This window comes from Rosa rugosa, chromosome 7, assembly GCF_958449725.1.
Source record: "Rosa rugosa chromosome 7, drRosRugo1.1, whole genome shotgun sequence".
Classification (NCBI taxonomy): Eukaryota; Viridiplantae; Streptophyta; class Magnoliopsida; order Rosales; family Rosaceae; genus Rosa; species Rosa rugosa.
The window spans coordinates 36,647,941-36,669,186 of record NC_084826.1 but is presented as its reverse complement, the minus strand read 5'-3'; the positions used below and the strand labels follow the sequence as shown (position 1 = coordinate 36,669,186).

Here is a 21,246-nt window from a genome sequence, read left to right as displayed (position 1 = left end):
CAATAGTTTAAGCAAAGTTTTATACAAGGAATAAAGGGTTTAAAAACAAATAGAAAAAACTTAAACTCCTCTAAAAATAATTTTATTTAAAATGGATTTTAGAGTTACCTCAAATAAAAATGAATTATGTTTACAACTAAATAAAAAAATAGATAAATAAATAAATAAATAAAGCGTCTTGAAGAAGGCATCGCAGATGTTGAGAGGCTACCATATGAAGTAAAAAATATTCTTAATTAATCACTAGTAACTTTCTGCGTTATTACCATCGAAAGTGGTTTCTGATAAGTTACATTTTTTCAACCGAATTTCTTGTATGATATTACAGATGGAGAGAACTACATCAGAAGAGACTGGAGGAGATCATTTTGCCAATAGATTGTATGCTGGTAAATCTTTAACGCTGGTGACATCTTCGAGGGCAAGCTCACGCTCTAGCTGAGTTGTTGTAGACTTCATAACATCCTGAAATTAAAACAATAAATATGAAATCAAAACGAAAAGTGGGTAACTGAGCTTGGAATTGAACAATGCACCTTAAGTAGCAAACAGAAGTGTGATAAAATCAATTGAATATAAAAAATTAAATAAAATAAATAAATAAATAAAGTGTATCAATTACATTGAACTCCATATACGAAGCACGCTTTGCAAGCCATTGAGCATCCATCATTTGGAAGGTTACACAATATAGGTTATCAAATGCCATTTCATCTTCTTGGAGCAGTTGTAGGAATCGGATTCCTGCCAACGAAGTTGGCTTTGCTGCAAGAAAGATACAACACAGTTATATTCTCCATCCATACCAACTATCAGAAAGTTGGAATCATTTAAGAGTTGTATTATCAATAAGTTAACAAAACAAAATATTTCATATATGAGTCAGAATCCATACAAACTACTGGATACATTAATATCGGCCAAACATAAATTAAACATGCATTTGGAAATAAATTGACAATAGTTTTTATCTTCTTTTTTTTTTTTAATTAGAACCTAAGATTAGACATCATGTCACACACCTTTTTTAGGATATGACAATAAGGGACATCACCTAAATAACTTCAATTACCCTCTAATGCAACAACGAAACAGAAAAGACGGACGCTGGAACTGCCAATAAAATCATGAACTCAGGGCCGGAGATCACCTATCAAAAAAAGGGGCAAGTAGACCAAAATCTAGTCCAAGCCATGTCTCAAAGGAGACACAGCGACATTAGCTTCCCTTGGCAGGTTATCCGAGTTAAAACAGTTATGGCAAAAACCGAGAAAAAAACCGTCCCAATCACCAAAGTAGAGGCAATACAACATAAACAGACATAGGTATGATAGCAGGGAGCCCAAAGATAAATCTCGCTTGAATTAACCCTAGGGAGAAACCCACCAACCAAAGGCAGACTAAGCTACCTAGGTCAGGCCCAAAAAGGACTAAATGAGCGAACCAGTGAAATCCTACCCTAATCCACAAGCGACACCACTGGAAACACCAACACAGCCAACTGAAACACTGGAAACACCAAGGAGGCCCCTCAGTCTGCCACTTGCACCGCTGGTACATATCACCAAAATCTCCTAACCAGATGTTGGAGCCACCACACCTGCAGAGGGAGACCCCCATCCCCTCAACTTTGATTGGAGAGGAAATAAGAGGAGACCACCATCAAGAAGAACAGGAATCGGCCCCAAACACCAACGAAACCAATACGACCTGTGTAGGAGCATACCCGCCTCCAGAATTCACTTGGCTAATACACCCTACACTGACCCATATCTAGAGTCTTGTCAAAGCCAAACCCACCTGATCAAAGCTAAGAGTTGAACCAACAACTCAATAAGAACTTGCCACACACCAGTATACACTGGAGCATAGCAACAATCAGAAAGCCAGCAATCCTGCTCTGAGATGCAAACTTCCCCCGCCAAAACCACCTTATCAAAGCTAAGAATTGAACCACCAGCTGAATAAGAACTTACCACAAACCAGTATATGCTGGACCATAGCACAATCAGAAACCCAGCAATCCTGCTGGGAGATGCAAACTTCCGCCGCCAAAACCACCAAAGCTAGTCATACCAAAACAGTGGACCACCAATCCAACTCGACACACCAGTAACAAGCAGTAGTTCAATTTCCAAGAAGACCAACAGTAGTCATCCTCCCTCGCCAGCTCATAGGCCCAAACAGGAGGAAGGAACCATGAAACACAAAGCAGAAAATTGAGAGGGTCAAGTCCGCAATTTGGCTTCGGTTAGATGAGGTCCACATCATCAGGCATAGAAAAACACCAAACAAAAAAACTGAGGGAGAAGCCACAGTTACCACAGGACCCTTATAAAAGGTCACCGGCTGTGCTTCCAAGACAAGCCCTAGCAGTGCCTAGAAAGAGAGCGCTTTTTCTATAGAAGATAGTTCTTGAGTTGTACTTTGGTATTTTATTCTCTGAACTACTTTTAGCATTAAATTTTATTTAAACATATAAGATAAAAATATAATATAATATCTGTCCACCATATTAGCAACATCAGCAAAATCGCAGGATACATCAGCCACATCACCACTAAATGGATTCTTTGGATGAAAAACCTAACAACAACTCGCATTCCAAAAAATTCAAAACTTCAAGGCAATGAAATGTGTAAATTTTGCATATAGGTGCAAACCTCTGGGTACTACAATGTAAATTGCCCTTAAAATTAAATAAACTACAGAGAAGATAAACCATATTAAATTAAATAGTGAGTTCGATTCATCAAATAAACCTGCTACGATGTGATACGTTTCCATGGACAAGCTTATCTTATCTGAGGCATCTACAATTCCCCATTAAGCATTTTTATATTACCTGATTGAAGATCCAACATTTGTGCCAAGACAAATGAAATATTGATTCCAGCTACAGCAAAAGGATATTCCCATTCAGCTCGGGTTCCATCTTGTTTGTGCAACAGTCTATGGAATGATTCCTGTAGAAGGATAAATTCTCAAAGTCAGTACCCCTTCATGGCTGGAGGGAAATACAGAACAAAAGAAAATATTTAATTGGAATTAAGACTGCTATATAGTCTTCCATGCTTTTTCCGAGAGAATGTATGAGCTTGACACCCATACACATTTAAGCTATGGAAAAAACAGAAGTTTTTAACAACTATGCACGTCACGCGCACATAAGCATCACAAAATTAAATCATAACTTCCTTAATGTAAGCGGTAAAGCTACAATGTTTTACACAGGAGAGAAATCAAGACAAATATTCTTCAGGAATCACAGAGACGCAAGGAACACAGTGTACCAAAATAGAATAAGGAGGTCGATCTGGAGGAAATTTAGTTTAGGAAAAATCAGCTATATCTTCCAGATTATTAACCTAAGAGAAAAGACACCAAAAGTATCTCTCATACAGCAAGCATAGTAGAATTCTTTTGGAAGCTTAGCAAGTAGACTGAGCAATTGGAAGCAGGCACTAAGTACTCAAGTTATATAGTGCAGACTTGCACCGAATCAATCGCAGTTCATATTTATAATTTATACAAAACATATAGATAATACTGATAAGAGAATCTGCCTTAATGCTAAAACTAAACGTATGTTGAAGATGCCATTCTGTCATATAATTAAAAACAAGAGCTGGACACAGAGCAAGCATAGTAGAATTCTTTTGGAAGAGCCGTAAATGGAAGGAGGCCCTAAGTAGTCAAGTAATTGAACAGACTTGCACCAGATCAATCGCAGTTTATGTTTATTTTCTATACAAAAATAAATAGATTATATTGAATTATTGATAATAGAATAAGTACAAACCAAGTGGAATGAAAGATAAAGAAACAACCTACATAAAATACGCCACCAGACCAATAAAAAAAATAATTAAAAAATTAAAAAAATAAAAACGAAAATCCATTGATCAAGAACTAAAACTGTGCACAAACCCAGATTCAAATCAAAATGGAACAAATCGAGATAGAACTGGAAGGTTCCTTCTTAGTTTTGCCGAAAGAACCCATAAGGAAGCCATGAAACTGCATATCCTCCCTCTTATTCTACAGTTTCTTCTATTTCTTTCCAACAAAACGTTCCACCATATGGATAACATTAATAATTATATGAGCAGACTTGAAATATCAGAGCCAACATACACACAAGATCTTACATTTATTGCCAGTGGATACAAACCTAATGTCATGATGGTGAATGCCTCTAAAATTGGAGTCCGGGATATAAAATGCAATTAAGTATTGTCATTTTAAGCCAAATAGCATCCCACTAATTGAATGAAACCAGATACAAGAAAAGAAATCCATCCAGTGTAAACTGACAGACTTACACAGAAAATTCATGAAAAAACAATAAGATCACTACACAGTAGTCCAGTCATTGAAAATGTCACATTTCCAGAAATTCCTAAAAACCAAAAGCTCAGTTCCACTTCTACACAATATACACCATCCAGGGGGAAGGTAAACAAAAACTTCTCTTTTAAACCATATCTAAAAGTGTTCACCATTTCACCATGACAAATATACTAGCTAATACTTGAATTAACCTTCCACAACAAATAATGAGGATTGTAAAAAGAGAAAAATGGATTTTCTACATAGCGTTTGCACGAAAAAAAGTTTGAAAACACCAACTCCTCTGCTCCAGTCTAGATGATATTGAAGCTACATCCTCTAACTTTGGAATAACTGAAGAAACCCCTACTTTGGAGTCGCTTAAATTTCTGTGCATAATCCCAACTCAAAGAAAGAAAGAAATTTACACTCACCACATTACAGAAATTTTAGAGTCTACTAACAGAGAAAAAAGGAGGCCAAAAAAAAAAGGGCAAAACTATTACTGTATTCCCTGCATAAAAAAAAATATATATATATATATATAAAAATATAAAAAATATTACTGTATTCCCAACCCAAAACTATAATTTTCCCTATTTTCCACTACATGAAAAAGGAATTGGTACCTATTAAATTGACTTTCCAGTGTAAATGGCTTAAGTCCCTGATAACTATTTTTGAATCAAACCCATTTTCAGGCAATCAATATTTGTTCTTACAACATTCCATACAGGAATCCTTCTCCAAAGGAAACATTCACAACTACATCCCATGTTGTGGCTTATTCCAATTCACCAAACTACTGGCATTTGTATCCTCTTTCCTATCGTCTAGGTACAATATCCCCTCTAAGAAGAGAATCCTCCTTCCCCTCCTAAACAGCATCTAATTCTCCTCTTTAAACTTATTACTGTTTAGGCCACTGTCTTAGAATCCGAAAGAGGGAAAGATAATGAAAGCTGCTCAACATAAAAATTAATCAAAGATGGTCTCCAACTGCAATGAAAAAAAAAAAAAAAAAAAAAGCGTAGCCTATGAAGCAGAGAGACGGATACGAGGAAACCCATGTTTCGATACATCAAATCTCGAAAATCTAGGATACAGGTATGAATACAACAATTACGGGGGAGTGAAATTGGCACCCCCTTTTTTATAAACCACACCCTTCCTCCAAGCACATGCCCATTTAAAAAATACTCATGGAGGGGGGTGTAATTTGTAAAAAACAGGGTGCTAATTTCAGCCCTCCAATTAAAATAATACAATATTTAATTGAACAAATATATAATAATTACCAAATAATAAAGCAAGTTATTTATTATGTCAATAACACAATACCCAAGCCAAACAATTTGTAGCTCTAAACTAAGAAATTGATAAGTCTTGTCAGCAAAAAAGAAATTGAGAAGTCAGAGGGTTAGTTTTGGAATTTAAAAAAACAATATCCTCTTAAAACTTCTAAAACCAAACCCAGCCACTCTTATTCCACAAAGAAAATTGATAAATCCTTCCACTTCAGGTTCTGCCGCGACACAGCAAACGGACCCTCTCTTAAGAGCCCTGCCCGCACTAACCACCCTGCTCCACCACAAAATCTTCTGCTCCCAGTGTTCTGCTTTGTTCTTGCATTTCCTAGGTGAGGATAGTTGTGTTCTTTGCACTTCCACCTGAATCCTCCGTGTTTCGGACATGTTTCTCTAGTCACTTACCCAGAATTGTGTTTCAGGCCATTTATAACACGTTTCCCTGGGAAACGCTCTTAGTTTGCCGTATCCATGCATGATAGACTTGTCCTCAATTCTTCTAGCTCTTAGTTTGCCGTATCCATGCATGATAGACTTGTCCTTAATTCTTCTAACTACTCATCCACAGCTGGCCCTGGGATTACTCCGAATAGGTAATGATAGATACCACAATGGTAAACTTCCATCTTCTACATCCCAAAGGCGATGCTAAACATCTGTTTTCTTCTTTTCTTTTCTTGCTTTATTCATGCTATTTTATACTTAGCTCTATTGTTTAACTAAGGTAAGGGCCAACAATATTTTACAAAACATGCTCAAATTATTCTGCTCAACATAAAGAAAAGAGATGGCATCATCTACAGATTGTAAATGAAGAAATCTCCACTCCACTACCCACTAAACAGGAACCGGGCCAACCCATAAACACAAAAATATTATATAGCCTAAGTTTGGATATGCAATACTCCATGCCCCATGCAAGTCAAAAGACCTATTTTGGACTAGGACAAGTGATGGAGGTAAATAGATAACTACTACCTTACCAGAATAATGAAAGGGCCAAATTAGATGGTTCGAACATAATGGATTAAAGATGAGGATAAATCACGTTAAAAAAAAGGCACGTAGGTTTCAAGAACTAATATTGAAAATTGTGTTGCAAGCATGAAATGAAACTTATCAATCGCCTATTATAGACAAAGACATGAAGTCTGAAAGAGAACAAACCGGATATTGTTGGGCAAAAAAGATAAGGTTCTCCAATGATATAAACCCTCCACCTCTACAAATAAGGTTGGAATTTCTCATTATCAATTGATTAAATCAAAATAAGAAATATAGAATATACGTGACTCACTCAATGTTACTTTCACTGTTTTTCATCTACATACCTAAAATCTGTTGAAGGGTCTGCACCTTGCCAACCCATATCTTTCCAAAGCTCAGATTTAAGAGGTGGGAGCTCCCTATCCGGATAAGCCAACCTCCATAATTGTTTTAGTGCATCCTGCAACCCACACACTCAATTTGTCTTAAGAAGCGGAATTAAATATAAAAGTAAATTTTCAGGACAATTAGAACAAAGGAAAAAAAAAAAGGCGGGTACAAACTAAAGCAAAATCAGCTACACAACATATAAGAGAAAGAAGCAGTTACAAGATTAACACAAAGTGACTAGGCCAAGTCTCTTTCATCGTAAAAATAACCTCAAATAGATCACTAAAGACTACTGAAATTGAACCCCAACATCCAGCCCTCTCGCAACACTACTCTTTTTTGACACCTCTTTCCTCTTCAAAAATTATTTCATTCCACACCACCCAAATGACCCAAAAAAGGCTACACGCAACAAACCACCAACCACGTTTACATTCTTTCAAGCCCCCAACAAATTTCTGGTTTCACCAAGGGACGAGGAAAAAAAATAAATTAAATACCAAATTTAAATCACTTGGAACATTCATTTACCCATATAAAAAAACTTAGTGATAAAGTAATTTGGGGTTCACATCCAAAACCAATTGGCAATGGATGGAGTGGCCCAAACCCTTATAAACTCATAAGCAAGGTCCCATTTTTCCCATGTGGGATGTATATATTCTCAACACGCCCCCGCACGTGTGGCGAATTTTCAAGCCATACACATGGACAACTTTGGGTGACGTGGAGCCCGTGTGGCCATAAGGCATGCACACGTGGGTAACCCGCTCTGATACCATGATAAAGTAATTTGGGGTTCACATCCAAAACCAATTGGCAATGGATGGAGTGGCCCAAACGCTTATAAACTCATAAGCAAGGTCCCATTTTTCCCATGTGGGATGTATATATTCTCAACACTTAGATACAAAAATTATACTGTGTGGCTTGTCTCATTACTGCCAATATAATGGTCTGGGTGCAGGGTGGATGATTTTAACGCCAGTAAATACAATAAAAATTATGGTAAGAAAAAAGATTACGTTTTTCTAGGCCAAGGGGTTGATAGCGAGATCTCAAAAAAATAGGACATAACATGTTGTCGACACGACAATTAAAATAATATATAATAAGAAATAGATTAAATAGTTCATCATACCAGCCACAAAATGAATTTAAACACTAAATTTAGCATATAAAAACCCTAGTCTCTCTTTTCTTTCTACACTAGTCTAACCATCTAGGTTTGATATAATAAAGAGTTTTAAAAGTGCAATTGCAGCCTCATCAACTTGAAATAAACACCGATTTGTGCTTTAAAAAGTAAAAATACAGAGAATGTGTCAGTGTGTCCATACTGGCAACACGTGTCCTAAGAGGTGTCCAAAAGTCAAAGTCAACAGACAAGCATCAGGACGTGTCGACAAGTGTCAGTGCTACATAAGGAATTGTAGAAACTTTAATAAATAGGTCATTTGAAACAACCAAAAAAAAAAGGTCTTTAGCTGCTAGAGTTCTAGAGAAATTAGGGAGAAGAAAACAGAGATTAGGCTAGGAGAAGAAAACCAAGGCGCCAAGCCTTCATTACAATTTTGTTGCATTCCAATCTGCCTTTTCCTTGCAATAGGTAGTCATGTTTATAGGCTTTAGATTCGTAGACGACCAAAAGACTCATTACAGACCTCATTAAGTAACGTAAGACCCTTGGAGTACTTAAAGTCAAGTTACATATATTAAGACTTGAACAGACTCTTAAATACTCTAAATCTTAGAATGACTGGTTGATTTACTTATTTATTATCTATTACGATTTGGACTCTTAGACAGGATTGGCTTAGTTTTAGGGTTCCAAATAGGGGTATTTCTATTCTAGTGAAGTTGTGACTACTGCATTACTTCTCAATCCCAACGCCCCTCTACACGCAACCCTAGTAAAACCCCTGTTGTCTTCAACTTAAAAGACCATTTCTGTTGGCAAGTGCATCTATACCTGGTGAACGAACAAACACATGTTGGAGAATTACAGTGGTAATGCCACGAATCACACAAATTGAAGCAAGAACTTACCTCCTTGCACTATACATACAATTGAAGGGTCAACAAAAGTACATGAGAAATAAGAATAGCAGATGCAACCAAACCTAAGCCAGAACTGAAGCCTCCAAAATAATCTTTTACAACAGAAAAATGCTAAAGTCCAATAGTATCGAGACGTTTTTATACATATATAGAGAGAGAGCTATTAATTATTAACACTCTTATAATGCTAATAAACAATGTTTTGCACTTTTTATGGTATATGAAAATTAATTTGGAATATAGATTTCTTGTTGTCTTAGGAGAAACAATGGTATTACTGAAAAAAAAAAGAGAACCGTACAAGGAGTGGATAAGGAAAGAAACCAACCTCACTTCACAACAGCTAACAGATTCGTAATAATATAAGATACTAGTCCTAAAAACATCAGTAACCGAAGCCCATAATGCAGACTGATAACAAACTCAATCTTAAAGCTTATTCACTCCCAACCCTTCAGAAATCTCAAACAATTGTATTTCGTTAATTTGGATTGTGAACTGACATTGTGGATGTTTTAATAACAACTCCATATATAAACACATAAGAAACATAACAAAATTCAGAAGTATGATTTTTGAACCCAGATCTATGTTTGACAAAGTAGTAACGTAACAGAAATGATGAAATATGGAAAGAAAACCTACTTGATGCTCCACACGAGAACCATCAAAGGGGACCTCAAGCCTTTGCCGTAGGTTTTTGAGTCTTACTTCCTAGAGGACAAAAATACCAATAGCGAGTTAACCCCATACTCAACACATATATAATCTGCAATACATACAAGTCAATTATGCAAGAAATAATATTGTTTTCAAATGAGTTGACTACCACAATGTGGGAACCTCTCCCCACCACTAGAGAGTCCAACACTAGTCCAATGTTGCAATTGCAGGGTTCAAATTTAAACTCTCTTCATCCGATACAATGATACATGTTGGTTCATCTTCCATAATATTTACTCTTAGAATACAGGACAAAAATTGTTCCATTTGGATGCAAAGTAATTATAACTATTCGCTTCAAATGATGGCTTATCCAGTAACTAATTATCAAGAACTTGAGATTAGTAATACGTGAAAGATCAAATATAGCAGTATACAAAACGTTGGTTTAAACACTAAGGTTCACAATGTCAAGGAAAACTGCTGATATGTCCTATTACTAAATAATCTGAATAAAATGATACAAGATCATTAAAAAATAGAACAAACTGGAAACAGAACGAAATCAATAGAAAATAAACAAATCCACTGAAGACATGGGAAGAGATTTTATTGACACATTACTTATATATATATTCTTTAGACACAGTACCTCTAGTTAAATATAAAAATGCATTCAGGAAAATGACCTCTTTTTAAATGCTTAAAGAGAAAATAAATTTTTAGCTCCAAAACACTTCCTACATGTGGTAACATTTCAAGTAATACATGTATGAAGATAGACAACCTATAAAGCAGTCCTTGTCAATACCACCAGCCACAGCAAAGTAAATCATGGAGACATTTAATTTATATATATAAATTTATATTCTTTCTATCTTATTCATCACAAGAAAATATGAACTTGGAGCAATTTAAGATAAGATCACCGACATACTTGCACAGGAGTAAGGGCAGGTGCAAGCAGACTAGTTCTTTGTCCATTTTGTGTAGCTGAGGTCAAAAACCGTCCAATAAGTGATCCAGATCCCAGGACAATATTTGCTACAGAGACCAAGAAAAAAATGGTTAGATGAAAACCAGAACTTAATTCCAACCATGTAATCTACTGACAAAAAAAAAAAAGTACAAAAACCTATAATCAGAATATTTTTCAATGAAAGCAGTTAATTTTTCTCTCTCGAGTTCCACCCAATGAGCAGTAAAAACATAAAGCCAGAGCATGATCCCAAATATCCTTTGATATGACCATAAAGAAGCTTCTTATTAGTTTTTACAACATTAAACTTTCCCCAACAATGATTAATATCCACTCTGGTTCTGTGTCTCATTCAATTAATAGTTTGTCGCTAAGTAGGTTACTGAGAAATTTTCAGAATATAATAAGTAAAACTGAACGAAACAGTAAAACGAATGTTATCAGTGATCATTTTTAGCTCTTAATTAAATGGTTTCTTTATCAAGTTAGTACTTTTTTAGCAGGATTCTATAATTAGGTCACGAGAACGAAATGGAGTTGGGATTTATTTAATTTCATAGATAATGTTTTGCCAGTTAAAAAAAAATGCCCAGTTACAACTGAAAGATCTCTTGACAATAAAAAGGATGTATACCTAACCATCGTGCCCACTGCGCAATCAACTGAGAAAACAATAAAGTCCAGTGGAGTTGTTCCATTCTCCGCTCATCATTCCAGAGGTCCGCAAGTGCGGATTCCTATAGTACAATCCTAGAAAGTTATTAACAGGCAAAAGGCCAAAGAACGAACGTTGATTAACAGAACAAATATTCTATCCTCCAAGTGAACGACAAACAAGGCCTCACCTCCGAATGCCTATCTGAACTTTCATAGTTTCCGAGTAGAGGCTCATTAAGACCATCTTCTGAAGCTGATGCCTCCAAATGCTCGTGCGCTTTTCCATCAACATCTCCATGATGAAGCCTTCTCCGCAAAGTCTTAGATGTCATCACCGTCTCTTTTACCAGCCTGCACTTTCAATAAATCACTCTATCAACTGCATCATCATGAGCTAGCAGCAGCATGTGTTCGAGTACACCGACAAACAAAGCAATGCCTTCCCCCCCCCTCTCTCTCTCTCTCTACAGATTTTCATCAAGTATACAAAATGACACCAAAATTGCATAACATATAGCCAATAATCATCCACTACATAAGTTTTATATCTTCTAAACAGCTATAATTATTGCATATTAATTAAACTGTGTCGCAGATTGTCATGTGGAAACCCTAACACCCAAAATTGGGATTCAGTTCTCAATATTATATGGGTTTGTGGCATGGCCCAATTCAGATACAAAATCTACATATGAATCAAAACAACAACAACAACAACAACAAGAAGATGAAGACATTTAGTCTTACCGTAGCTCTGGCAATGATCCCCTGAAAATAGTGAATAGCTTTTCTGTGCTGACAATCGAATAGCTGTCAACTCCTTTTTCTCTCCGAATGACTTAATCTTCAAGCAAGATATATGTTTGCGTCACAATTACTCGCAGGTGTTTCAGACCAAAAAAAAAAAATCGCAGTTGCTGAACGCGACTCTTTTTCTTTTTTTTTTTGGTCAAGAACACGACGACTTTTCTCGATTCTGAGTTTGAAGCCGAATCGAGGTGACGTGCCAACAACGCGTTGCGTGTAATTTTTTTTTTTTTTTTTCATTATAAACTCACCGACCAAAAATTTAGGGAAACTATGGAAATACCAGTGCACCTCCAGTGCTTGGCCACTGACAGCACGTGGTCACATGCGCCGTTAGTCCAAGGTGGGCGTTAGGTTAGCTGGTCAACAAACAATGAAATGGAGACAAAAAAATCTGAAGTGGAGTAAAAATGAATTTTACCTCCACTCTTCCCAGATTCCCAACACGACTGAGGTCGGAGAGATCTTGTAGGTACAAGGGTTGTACTTGGTATATTGGCATTCCCATACAAAACGTTGAAGTATCCTACTCACTGGTCTCAGAGAAATCATAAAGGTAATTTCATCTCATGAGTCAGCATTTGCACCTAGGTAGGAAGTTTTCGTTAGGAAAGTATCTTTCTGTTTTCTTAATCTTTATCATGCAAATATATTTCCCGTATGTTAAGTTGCATTGGTGAAATCCAAATTAATTTAGGATGTGTCCAAATTGATTTAGGATTTGTCTATTTATTTTGGAAAATCTTTTATTTAAAGTCTAGCTTTTCCTATTAGGAGTCCAATTAGGGTAAATCTTGGTTATTGAGGATTTGCTTTTTGGACATGCATGTATTCAGAAACATGCTTTCTTTTTCTCACGGCTCTTGAGTAGCAAGAATCATTGTTCTTCTTGTATTGCTTAGAAAGGATTACATAAGAGTCTCAGGACACTTGTTCCATGTTGAAGAGTCTCACAAATCATTCATTCATATGCATTGATTCTCTTGAGATCAGTAGAGAAGTCGGTGCTACAAGAGAAGCGATATTTGCAAATCGTTCAAGTGAAGAAGAAGGTCAAGATTCAAGACAAGCACCTCTTTAGTGAGTCTAAAGATTGTAGCCTCGTAGAGAGCTATATGTGTTTGTAAAGAAACATATCCTTCACTATTATTGGATTGATCTTATTTTGGGTTCCTCTCAAGAGTAAGAGCTCCGCAGTGTTTTTAATCTCAACTTTGAGATTTTCACTGCGTAACCAAAATTGTGCTTTCTGTGTGAATTTTTTTTTATTTTTGCCCAGTAAGGATTGCAATGTGCCTATCAATCCCCGATATCCAGAAAACACGTTCTATTCTTGTATTTTCATTTGGCATCAGAGCAGGTTCTAAAGCTTTTTAGTAGATCCGATGACATGATGGAACGTGAATATAACAGAGCCTCCAGTTCGATAAACTGCCCCCCTTTCTTTGATGGTGAAGATTACTCACAATGGAAGATCATGATGAGGGCATTTCTCTACTCTTAGGATGAAAACATGTGGAATATAGTTGAGACTGGATGGGAACACCCAACCAAGGCAAAAGACTCAAAGAAAGTAGAAGGGACATCTGCAAGAGTTCTTAAGCCTAGGAAGGAATGGACATAAGAGGAGGTTCGTGACAGAAGTTGTGATTTCAAGGCACGAAATTCCTTATTCACAGCTTTATCCAAGAAGGAAAGGGTGAGAATCAGCCACTGTGAGACGGCTAAACAGGCATGGGATCTTCTTGAGGTCACTTATGAAGGCAACAAAAAGGTTAGAGGCCAGAAACTTTAGAGGCTTGTCTTAGAGTTTGAGAACATGCAAATGGGGGAGGATGAAACAATAGATGACTTTCATGCTCGTCTTTTGAATGTGACAAGTCAGTGTCACAGTCTTGGTGATCCTTTTGAAGAGCATCGGATTGTCAAGAAAATTCTTAGGTCTCTTTCATCAAAGTTTCAATCCAAACATACAGCTATAGAGGAGGCGCAAGACCTGGACACCTATTCTCTCGACGAACTGATAGGTAATCTCAAAACTTTTGAGATGAGGATCAAGCCCGAGAAAAAGGTAAAAGTGTTGCTTTCTCTTCTGTTAAAAAGAAAGATGATGTTGATGATGATTATGTGGATTTATCGTTGTTGACAAAAGAGTTCAAAAAATTTCTAAAAAACAAAAACTCCTCTAGAAACTCTTCGAAAAATTTTCCTAACAAACCTAAATGCTTTGAGTGTGGTGGAATTTGACATCTTGTTGCCGATTGTGGCAACAAGAAGTATAACTCACGTGGGAACAAGGCTTTAAAATCCACATGGAGTGATAGTGATGAAGGCTCTCAATCTGATGGTGAAGAGGTAAATCTTGCTCTTACTTCATCTCTTGATATTGATTTATCTGATGATTCTGACTTGGAAGATGATACTCTTGATGAAGAAACGAATGAAAAATGTAAGCAATTGTATAATGCTTCAAAAATTATTCTTTGAAAAGATTACAAACTTGAAAAAGAAGTTGATTCATTAAGAGTGGAAAAAGAAAAAGTTAAGCAAAATTTTGAAACTTCTTTAAAATAATGGGAAGAAGAGCGTACTGACCTTGTTAATAAAATTAAAGTTTTGCAAGGTGAAGCCAAGTCTCAAGATTGTGACAAGGAGCATGATGATCTTATTAACAAAATAAAAATCTTGCAGGTTGAAGTCAAGGCACAATCTACTCTAAATGTTTCACTAACCCTTGAGAATGAGAAATTGCAGGATGAGTTGTTTAAAGTCAAGGAAAGCTTCAACCAGTTCTCCATGAGGTCTGAAAAGGTCTCCAAGATGATAGGCTTTGGTAAAGCTCACGACAACAAAGAAGGGTTAGGTTATGCAGGTGAGTTTTGCAAGCCTTTGTTCTTTGTAAAAGGTGTAGAATGTGAAAATTCTTTGGGTCAATCAAAAGCGGAAAATGACAAAGATTCTGGTCCCAAGTTGGCCAAAAATTCAAAACCAAATGTGGACCTTCAAACCCATCAGAAAGTTACTCAACTAAGTCCTGACAAGCACACTTATGTGCGTCAGCCCAGGTATGTTCACAACTCTAAAAGTTTCATTCCCACTTGTCATTATTGTGGAAAATTGGGACACATGCGTCCTAGATGTAATATGCTCCGCATGGTCACTCAAAATCAAAGGAAAGAATCAAAAATTAGCCCAATTGCATCACTGCAAGCTGAGCTGAAAGAGCATCTGAAGTTGATCAACAGGATTGCATAGCGCATTGCAATCCCCAAAGAGCAGAATTTGAAGCAGAAGCAATCTGGATTAAAAAAAGGTTCTAACAATTGTTTTTCTGCTCATATGGATAATCTTAATAATATGCTTGAGCGTGCTTTTGTTCCTACTGAACATCATTTGGCTGATTCGTTTACAAAACCCTTGGATAATACTCATTTTAAATCACTTAGAAGCGATATTGATGTTCTGAGTTTTGAAACTCTCCCTTGAGTTAACTGAATCCTTGCATGCATCTACATTGTAAGTCATCATATTAGTATAGGTGCATCGTTCTTTCTGTTTCTGCATTTTTATTTTCAGTTTCTGAAGATTCAGGATTGCAAGTGTGGTTTGTATCCCTAACTGCCAAGTGCTCTGATTCTATCCTTAAATCTGATTGTGATGAGTTGAATAACATGTTTTGAATTAGTTCTTGCAGCACTCTGTAATCTTGAGCATGAACAACATATTCTTCATCACTTTGTACTCTCACATGCACGCATACATTCTTTGTGGTGGTAAGTATGCTCTTGGCTGATTTGGACACATACAGAGTTGAAAAGTGTTGTTGTTTCTCCTTGCTAAAAAGGTACTATATTATTGGAGTATGGCCAGGCTATTCCCAAAGTAAACAGGATTTGGTCGTGGTGAACGATATGAGGTTTGGGAAGAAAAGGGAATGGTTTGGCCACCCCGGTGGATTTTGAAACTATTGACTCGAGTTGATGTGTCCTTTGAGATGTCCTTGTTACATCTAGTACCCTACAGTCAACTGACTTAGGAGTTGCTGGCATAAAACTCGTTACATGGGTCTTAGTTTTCTTATGAAAAATGTGCAAAATTTCATATTGTGTGAAAGGCAAAAGTGAATTCAAAGTGTGCAAAATTACATGGGTCTTAGTTTTCTTGTACCCTAAAGAAACAAAAATATTATGCCCACACGGTGTCATAAGGGGAATTCAAAGTGAATATGATTATTTCTTTCTCTTCTTATGTGTGGTTTATTTTCAATGATTCTGAGAGTGTTACACACCCCACTTTGAGCTATGATCATTTACACCACAAAGGTACAGAATACTCGATCATCTTCTTGCTTACTTTGTTGTTGTCAAAAACGATTCACTCATGTGACCTTATCTTGTTACACTCATGTCTATGGATTTGTGGTTATGCTCTTGTCTGAAAAGCTATGCAAATTGAATATGTTCTTAGCATATGGATACAAACTCACTCATTGTGTGATTGCATTTCATTAGTGCATTTTTCATGACATTATCGATTAAGGGGGAGTTTCAGTCCTTGGTCACATCCATGAGTTCTAACTGATTTGAAATATGCATGATTACTTTCTTTCCACTGGGATGACCGACCCTAGTCTTTTGGCACCCCTTTTCAAAAAGGGGGAGAAATATGATGTTAAACGTGATGTGTGATGATGTGTGATATGTTGGATTTACATGCTCTGTTTAAACAGTGGTAACATTATTCTATCTTGTGTATTTTTTACCCATTGTGTGATAAGTGTTTCAGGAAAAGTATAAATGATGAACTATGATGTCTCTCCTATACTTGTTGAGGGGGAGTTTGCATTGATTAGATGGGTTTTGTATAGGAATGCCAAATGGGGAGATTGTAGGTACAAGGGTTGTACTTGGTATATTGGCATTCCCATACAAAACGTTGAAGTATCCTACTCACTGGTCTCGGAGAAATCATAAAGGTAATTTCATCTCATTAGTCAGCATTTGCACCTAGGTTGTAGGAAGTTTTCGTTAGGAAAGTATCTTTCTGTTTTCTTAATCTTTATCATGCAAAGATACTTCTTGTATGTTAAGTTGCATTGGTGAAATTAATCCAAATTAATTTAGGATATGTCCAAATTGATTTAGGATTTGTCTATTTATTTTGGAAAATCTTTTATTTAAAGTCTTTTCCTATTAGGAGTCCAATTAGGGTAAATCTTGGTTATTGAGGATTTGCTTTTTGGACGTGCATATATTCATAAACATGCGTTCTTTTTGTCACGGCTCTTGAGTAGCAAGAATCATTGTTCTTCTTGTGTTGCTTAGAAAGGATTACATAAGAGTCTCGGTCTCGAGACACTTGTTCCATGTTGAAGAGTCTCACCAATCATTCATTCATATGCATTGATTCTCTTGTGATCAGTAGAGAAGTCGGTGCTACAAGAGAAGCGATATTTGCAGATTGTTCAAGTGAAGAAGAAGGTTAAGATTCAAGACAAGCACCTCTTTAGTGAGTCTAGAGATTGTAGCCGCGTAGAGAGCTATATGTGTTTGTAAAGAACCATATCCTTCACTATTATTGGATTGATCTTATTTTGGGTTCTCAAGAGTAAGAACCCCGTAGTGTTTTTAATCTCAAATTTGAGGTTTTCACTGCGTAACCAAAATTGTGCTTTCTGTGTGGATTTTTTTTTTTATTTCTGCCCAGTAAGGATTGCAACGTGCCTATCAATCCCCGACTTCCAGAAAACACGTTTTGTTCTTGTATTTTCAGATCTCCGCAATCGGAGAGGTGAAGGAATTGTGTCCTAAAACAATCATTTTGATGTAATTATTATTGTAATTATTATTAATCAAAAGGGCAAGTTTATTGTTCATTGCTTATATTTAATATTTGATTGAACAAGGTCCAAGGAATATGAGTTAAAGAGAAAGTAATCTAAAGAGTTAGATGTGTGAGACCTTTACTCTTTCACACTCTTATCCTAAAAGGTTCCTAATCATAGGATTATCACTTGGACATTGATAATCCGGAAAGACTAGCACATACTATGTATGCTCAATATGGAGGATGATATGTCTCTTGTCATTTGTGTAGAGACACTAATACAAGTATGTGGGTGCTCTTAACTTAAAGAGTACACTGAACGCGATCATTAGAGTTCTTGTATGGAGTCTTACTTACATGTCAAACTTGAACTCTAAATTGCAATAATACAAATTAGTCCTTTGACCTGAGACACCATAGTTGTCTTATGAGTGAATGGATTATCTCTTGATGATGCAATAATATTGTGTCCCTTAATGGATATAATAGATGCATTCATTGGTATAATCAATTCGGTCATGGAGACATGTGAGTGTACAACAAGGAATCTCTATCCTTAAGTAAATAAGGTGTATGTTCAAAGATGTGATTCAATGAGTCTTTGGCCAAAGCATTGAATGAGATTTAAAAAGGAGTTTTTTAATCACATTCTAAGAATCACATAAGAATGAAAATCACATTAGGGGATTGACATATCAATTCCATACCCCGATGATGTGATTTAGAACATCGTGTTAGAGAAGGACCGTATTGTATTGTAATTCCAATTGAATAGGTTCTTTGTCATTCTACATTAACTAGGGTAGTCATGATATGTTGCAAGACGTCACTCATGACTTGTGAAGTCCCCGATGATTAATAAACATTTATTATCCTAATAACAAGGGAGAATCAAAAATGGAGTTTTTGATTCGTAAACAAAATAGAATGGTTTTTATAAACTTCACTGCCTTGTTAATTAGAACCTAAGAGATCGCACACCATATAAGTGGATCCTTGAGATTGTATATGAAGAAGATTAAACAAGAGTTGGTTATGAGCAAATAATTAATTAGATTTATTATTTGGACATAATTAGAATTTTCGGGTAAAACCCGAACCTATTGGGCCTAAACGATTGTCGGATTTTGGTGTGGACGTGGGCTTCACTAAATGAGATTTAAATGAAAGCCCAAGACACATTTTTAGTGCCCAATAACAAGTATGGACCAGCCAAAATATTGGCTTTATGAAAGTCAATATTTTCTTTTAGTAATTGGAGTTATTTCCTATTATATAAAAGTGAAAGCATGGACAAAGAGAATAAGTGTGTCTCCACACTATTTTTTTCAGATTAGAGAGAGAGAAAGAGAGTTCTCTCTTGGTCCATTTTTTAGAAATTAAAGGAAAGAAGAACACTTGCATAATTTCTTCTTTTCTTTCATCTTTCTTCATCTCTTGATTCACTTGGTGAAGATCCTTAGAGGTCATATCCTTTTGTGGCTTTACTTGTTACATCAAAGAGAAGATTACAAGCACAAGAAGGAGTACAAGAAGGAGTTCTTAATCCAAGGTGCTTCAAGGTGGAGGAAACACACACAAGGAGAGATCAAGGAGAGGAACTTTGGTGGTTCACTTGGATCGGATTAAAATCACGCTCCAAGGGTGAGTAGAACATAAACTCCCTCTTTGTTCTTCCTTACTATGCATGCTATGTTTATATACATATCACAATAAGCCAAGATCATGGGTTAAAGGAATGGATTTTATGTTTAGTTAGTAGTTTAATGGTTAAACTAATTCCGCACTAATTAAAAGTTTTTGAAATCCATCCATTCCTTCAATTGGTATCAGAGCCATTGGCTTAATTTTGATATGTTATACACATGGCTAAGTATGTTGGTTGATGTGATTTTCTTAAGCTTAGAGTAATATGTAATTTAGATCATAAAATTTGCTTTATCATAAAAGTTATGAAGCATGTGATGTAAGGTAGATTTTATGATAGCTAGAAAAAGTTTTCTGGAAATTACATGTAAGAAGTGGTTTAAGTTTTATGAAACTTTGATGCATATGAGATATGTATTAAGGGATTCTATATGTTTCTTAATTAAGGTGTTAATCTTAGAAACATATTAGATTATATATGTCTTAGGGTATGCATGATTTTTTGGCTTCAAAGATGAAGTAAACAAATGTTCAATGGAAGAACACAAAACTGGAATTTTATTTCCAGCTTTGGAACATGTCTAAACTAGTTATGAACTAGCTAATTTTTCATAGTGTTTGCTTTCACTTTTGATCCATAAATTCATGAATTGAAATATACCTAATAGTTAATGATGATATAAAATCATTTCCATGTTTCCCTCACCAAATAGTTGGTAGGGTTAGTCATCTTTACTATTATTTTCTCTAAATTACCCACCAAAAGTTGGAATGAGATAAAAGACATGTCTCCCTAAATCACTCACCAAAAGTTGGTGAATCATGATGTAAAACATCATCCCCTAAATCACTCACCAAAAGTTGGTGATGCATGATGTAAAACATCATCCCCTAAATCACTCATCAAAAGTGATGTGAGACATCATCCCCTAAATTACTCACCAAAAGTTAGTGATGCATGATGTAAGACATCATCATCCCCTAAATCACTCAACTAATTTACTTGCATTAAATTAAAGTAATTTAGTGGTTAACTTATTTTGATTGAGTTAAATTATGCTTGTTTAATTAACCTTATTAATCTTGGTTAATTAAAGGATGATTATGGACTATGGCCTAATATAATTGAGCATGAGATTGGCCGACTATTCATTTTGAATGAATGTGGTTATGTAATTAAAGTAGTTAATTCATTTGGGTTATGTAATTAATTTAGTTAATTCATTTGGTTGTGTAACTAAGTAGCTTATTTAATTTATTCAAGTTTGATTAAATTTAAATGGGAGCTTGTATGCCCCTTATCCACTCTTGTAATCGAAGATGGAGGCACATGAGGATGATTCAAAGAAGAAGTTTGAAGTCATCTAGCCTTGAAAGAAGTTCAAGTGCAAAGTGTAATAGCTTAGCTTAGTTATTTAATTTTCGTAATCGTTACGCGTAATTAAAATCAACCACCCAAACATGACCTTGATCCAACATATTGGCTCATGTTGGATCAAACAACAAGTCCATAATCATCCTATGTGACCTATTATAATTGTATGTTCATTGCACTTGATTAAGTAATTTTATATTTCCCATGATTCCATT

General features: G+C 35.8%; 1 protein-coding gene across 2 annotated transcripts; it reads right to left on the bottom strand.

Annotated features, from left to right (window-relative positions):
- Window positions 1–215: 215 nt before the first annotated feature.
- Window positions 216–12,358, bottom strand: LOC133721389 (uncharacterized). 2 transcript variants are annotated; one of them, XM_062147991.1, is made up of 10 exons: window positions 12,124–12,358; window positions 11,565–11,840; window positions 11,354–11,456; window positions 10,678–10,784; window positions 9,723–9,791; window positions 6,971–7,086; window positions 6,807–6,861; window positions 2,846–2,966; window positions 623–765; window positions 216–465 (listed from the first exon to the last, which is right to left on the bottom strand). In XM_062147991.1, the coding sequence occupies exons 2-10, from the start codon at window positions 11,706–11,708 to the stop codon at window positions 364–366; spliced, it is 960 nt and encodes a 319-aa protein (XP_062003975.1). In that variant the 5' UTR covers window positions 11,709–11,840; window positions 12,124–12,358; the 3' UTR covers window positions 216–363. The 2 variants fall into 2 exon arrangements, with proteins under 2 accessions (XP_062003975.1, XP_062003974.1); XM_062147990.1 differs by having other exon boundaries at window positions 11,565–11,727; window positions 12,124–12,355.
- Window positions 12,359–21,246: the final 8,888 nt, after the last annotated feature.